Genomic DNA, 5,000 nt, shown 5'->3' on the forward strand with positions numbered 1-5,000 from the left:
CCCGATCCCGACGGCCTTTACTGCATGTCACCCCGCCATCTCTCTCCCCATTTCCTGTCAGCCTACTGTCTGTCCCTCCATAAAGGGGGACGAAAACCACAAAAAGAGTGTCCGCCCTGAAACTGGGAGGTCGGTGTTCGATCCCGGCCGGGACTGTAAAAATGCGACCCCATGCCTGTTGGCAAAGCTTCAACTACAGATCAACTCACCGCAGCTCCAAGATATAGGTCAAATGCGGCGAAGAAATTTCACTGCGGTAACGTGTGTGACAAATACCGGTAGTTTGTACCTCCAAAATGTTGTGCTTGTAATTGTACCGGCGGCAGGTCCAGAGAAGCCTGGAAGGGAAGAGCTTCGACAGACCCATGTGGAGCAGCCAGAGCCCTTCAGACAGCTGGGTGGTCGCCACCATGGACCTGAAGAACACCCAGGAGCCTTACAGGGTAGGACAACATATACACAGTAGTTCTACAGCCAGGAGCCTTACAGGGTAGGACAACATATACACAATAGTTCTGTCTACCGGTAATTTTATTTATTTTTCTTCTTCCTTTATGCATTGAATTTCTTAGATTTGTTTCTTTGTTTATTTTAAGATTCATTTTCATTTATTTTTTTACTTAAAAAAAAGAAATAATAGACTTAGACAGTTTCTTTCTTTCGTTCTTTCTTTCTTTCTTTCTGTTCATTCATTCATTCATTCATTCATTCATTCTATGTGAATTTAAGGAACAGAGGGAGGATGTGCACATCCCCACAGTCCTTGAAACAACCACAGTGCTGGACCAAAAAAACAAACAAACCCAAAGCAAACAAAATAAATGTCCGCACACACAGGGTAACATTGTCCTGTGCTTTATACAACAAACACACAGGGTAACACTGTCCCGTGCTTTATTCAACAAACATTGTGTATCTCTCAAATAAGTACCGGAGAGCATTATGCTGTGTGCAGACATTTCCTGTCTTAACAGTGTGGTTTAGGAAGGGGACCCTGCTTTCTAACACTAGTGTTGGATCCATAGTGTTTATACTACAGTACCTTATGGTGCCGTCCAAATGCAGTCGGACTCGTCAGGACTTCTATGATGACATAGCATGTCTCTGCTATGTGATAGAGGGCCCCTATTAGTATAAACACTACAGTCCAGGCATGGTTTGACCTCAATAGGCCATAGTTAAACTACACTCTGAGGTCTAAAAATAAGCCTGTCATTTACTCTGTGTTCCCTCACACTGATCTGAGTCTAAACATGCATGTACTTTACGCGTGCATGGTCAGTGGTGGAAAAAGTACTCACATTTTCTACTTAAGTAAAAGTGTCAATACTGCAATATAGAAATACTCAGTGTAGTTAAAGTACCAAAAGTAAAAGTACTCATTATTGGGAACCATGACATTTGTTGGAATTAAGCCAATCATAGACATTTTAATGAACTTGATAAAGCGCAGACTGAACTTCCATGCGTCATCATCTCACGGTCCCTCTGTATGTGTCTTAATGTTATTCTCTCTGTCACTCCACAATATGACTGGCTGTATAAATGACACATGTGCTGTTGATTAGCTGGTCATTGAAGGCAGACCCGGTGAAAGACCTGGGAGCAGCGTGGCGGTCTTCCAGATCCACATCAGCCCCGGATACTGCCTGGGTCAGTGGCCTCATGAATGCATCATTCTCACGTATAGTGAAAATACGGTTTAATATATAGCACATGCATGTCGGCATGCATCTGTTCTCTTTCACTCTGTCCCTCCTCAACTCTCGTATTTTAACCGCTGTCTCACACACACACACACACATGCACGCACGCACACACACGTGCGCGAGCACAGATGTACGCATGCACGCACACAACGTTGCAAGCACCTTAAGGCAAGGAGTACAAGGATCAGACATAATAGTACTTAGATTCAAGGTTCCAATTGACCTTACAGGTCCATTTGGTTCCATTTGTACACTCTGAGAGAGTTATGGGGGTCCTTGAAGTTAAAAACGTTTGAGAACCGATGATATAAGGTATAGAGAAGTATGCACATGCATCACTTTTCCACTGGGACACGTCCCCCTTTTCAAGTCACTGAGGCCCCTTTTCCACCGGTTGGTTCCCAGTGGGAACCGGTTCAGTTCTTTGTGGTTCTTAGTCCTTGAGCCAGGGCTCCAAAATTGGAACGTTAATTATGAATTGAGTGTGCAAAACCATACCTATACTAGATTGTTATCACCATGAAACTTCCCCAATTGAGTACTTACACGAAGACAATGATTTATTGTATTAAAATGTTTACATTTTTAAATATGCAAATGAGGCATTATGTAGGAAAATATGCAAAATAATCGAAAATATGAAAAAGCTACTACTGTGGAAGGGTTATCATGTATTCATTTACTTGTATTGATCCTATAAACAATTTAATATAGCTCTAGTTTTTCCCACCAATTTTGGAGCTCTGGCTCATGGACTAAGAACCACAAAGAACTGAACCGGTTCCCATTGGGAACCAACCGGTGGAAAGGGGGTCTGAGTGGCATAACATTGAGCAGCATGGAACGTTGGAGTTTAGAATCGCTCGTTGGAAATCACTCGATGGTCCTGCGTACCACCTGTTTATAAATTGCACATAATGGAGGAGGCAGAAGGACGTTGTGATATTGAAAATTCCAAACACTGACAAACCGAGAAATAATCACCTGCACAGACTTTATTGACAGAAAGTAGCTTATAACATATTATAACTACTATTTTTATGAAACAACGATAATTCAAGCTTTCTGTACAGCTGCAATGATGGTGAGTTTAACATAGTTTAATACAAGCAGACTTTTCTGTTTGGATGCATGGGCTATCAAGGCCAGAAAGTATATATTCAGTAGGCGTTCCTGCATATGTATATACGATGATGTCATACGCATACTTAGACTCTTGTGGATTTCTGTGGGTTCGTTTTTCATTTTGAAATCTAGGTCCTAGGAGACCACATTTGTCAGGGCTGAACGACCTATAAAGTTTCCAATAACAGTGGTGGACCAGAGCTAGGATTTGCCCAGATCCGGACAGGCTTAGCCCAAAAGCTCTAGAGTGTTCAGGACACGCACACAGATTAGTTTAGGTTGGTCCCTGCTGTTGTGTCTAGCACTGCCTAGTGCCTATAAATGCCAATAAATGCCTCTTCATGAATGTCTTCAGAAGTTTTTTCACTCTTAATTTAATTACAGTTATTATAAACTCAGTAATACCTGAAGATAAAGCTGGTTGAAGTCACTGTTCAGATTACAATTTCTTCTATTTAGAAGACAGCATGTACACTGAGAGAGAATTTATACACAACACAAAACGACCCCCAAATTCAGTGTACAGTAGTAGACTATTTGAAGAGATCTTGTGCCATGGAATGGAAATGTTGCTGATTTCTCTTCCTCTAGAATGTGACTTTGAGCAGTCCCACCTGTGTGGATACAGCAACCAGTGGAATACCAACGTTAACTGGTATGTGGGGGGTGGCATGTCCCATGCCCCACGAGGCAATCTACCAGTCGACCACACATACAACAACAGAACAGGTCTGTCACATTTACGCAATTTATGAGTTGTATATTGTTGTTGTCGGGCAGAAACCTCTCATCTTTCCATATTCAAATTTCTTGTGTTTTTGAGCGGTGCCTACCAGCTCCAATGACTGGCCGTGTGTGTATGTCTGTATGTCTGACTGTCTGTCTGTTTAGAGTACGAACAGCTGCAATACCGCTAGGTGACCTAAAGTGGTACTGTTGAGCAGCCTAAAGGGCCATTCAGACGCATAATGAGTACTTTCTAATATAGGAAATATTTTTTTATACCAATATATATATATATATATAATACCTTTTACTTTTACTCTAAACTACAGACTTTTACTTGTAACAGTAAAACATTTGAGTACTTTTCCCACCACTGTTCAGGCCACTACATGTATGTAGACTCCACCTACGCCAAGACCTTCAAGGAAGTAGCCAAGCTGATGTCTCCGATGATCCGAGTGCCAGTGTCCGGATGCCTGAGCTTCCAGTACCAGCGGGGAGAGGAGAGGGGCTACCTGTTCTCCATCTTCTCCAGGGACCAGATGGGTCAGTACCAGGAGCTGTGGAAAGCAGCTCCTGAGAACCAGAGCATCTGGACTGTGGCCCCGGGCCAGTGGATCCCTGTGCAAGTGGACCTCAAGGCCCCGTATCCTCTACAGGTTAGTGTTTCAAAATGGCCTTGGAGGGTAAATAATATACAGTATGACTGCTTACTTAACCAATTCAACTCTCTATATATTGTCGCTGTCGTGAAACCTCTTATCTCCATATTTTAACTTTTTTGTGTTTGTTTTTACTTTTTTCGTAAATTAATGCCTTGCTTGATCACACTACAGGGTCACGCAAAAGTATCAAAAGTAGTAAATTGTTGTAGGGAACCCCTATAGTCTTCACATTTAACCTCAAATTGAGTTATTTTATACATTATTGTCCCCATTATTGTCCCCAGCTCTGAATTGTTTTAGCAGGTTAATCTGATTTTATCGCAATCGATGCCCGTCCATACATGTGACATGTATCATAATTTAGATCAGCGTTTTATTGTATGCAACCATTCATATATTAACCACTTTCAATGCCCGACGCATCTATACTAATCCTATCCCAAACCCTAACCTTAACCACACACGGAAGCCACGTAGTCGGAGTGGGGAGGGTCGTAATGCCACTCTGTTCCCGCTTTCAACGTGGCATCCCAATTTTGGGAATGTCATTATAGGCGAACATTTTCTCTTTTCACCCCAAACTAAATTAGCAGTGAAAATAGTTGATCTATTTTAGAAATGGGGCTAAACTTAACTTATTAACTTAACTTATTTCTTGCCAACCCCTATTTCTGAAATTACGAGGCCTGTCTGCTACCTTTGCTACTTTTGAATTTGAATCCTGAAAAGTGAGTTTTGAACATAAATGATGAGGTTTCCACCCGACAGAGACAAT

The 5,000-nt window shown here is 41.9% G+C and overlaps 1 protein-coding gene across 2 annotated transcripts in view; it reads left to right on the top strand.

The window, feature by feature from the left end:
• Positions 1–5,000, top strand: part of LOC310879395 (MAM domain-containing protein 2-like) — a 19,580-nt gene that overhangs the window by 3,404 nt on the left and 11,176 nt on the right. For both annotated transcript variants that reach the window (XM_083794036.1, XM_083794037.1), the window contains exons 4-7: positions 327–443; positions 1,569–1,653; positions 3,426–3,563; positions 3,942–4,219. In XM_083794036.1, coding sequence (XP_083650162.1) covers positions 327–443; positions 1,569–1,653; positions 3,426–3,563; positions 3,942–4,219 — 618 coding nt within the window. The remainder of the gene's footprint in view (positions 1–326; positions 444–1,568; positions 1,654–3,425; positions 3,564–3,941; positions 4,220–5,000) is intronic.

The sequence above is a fragment of the Protomyctophum parallelum genome (genome assembly GCF_964188405.1).
Source record: "Protomyctophum parallelum genome assembly, chromosome: 21".
In the NCBI taxonomy this organism is placed as follows: Eukaryota; Metazoa; Chordata; class Actinopteri; order Myctophiformes; family Myctophidae; genus Protomyctophum; species Protomyctophum parallelum.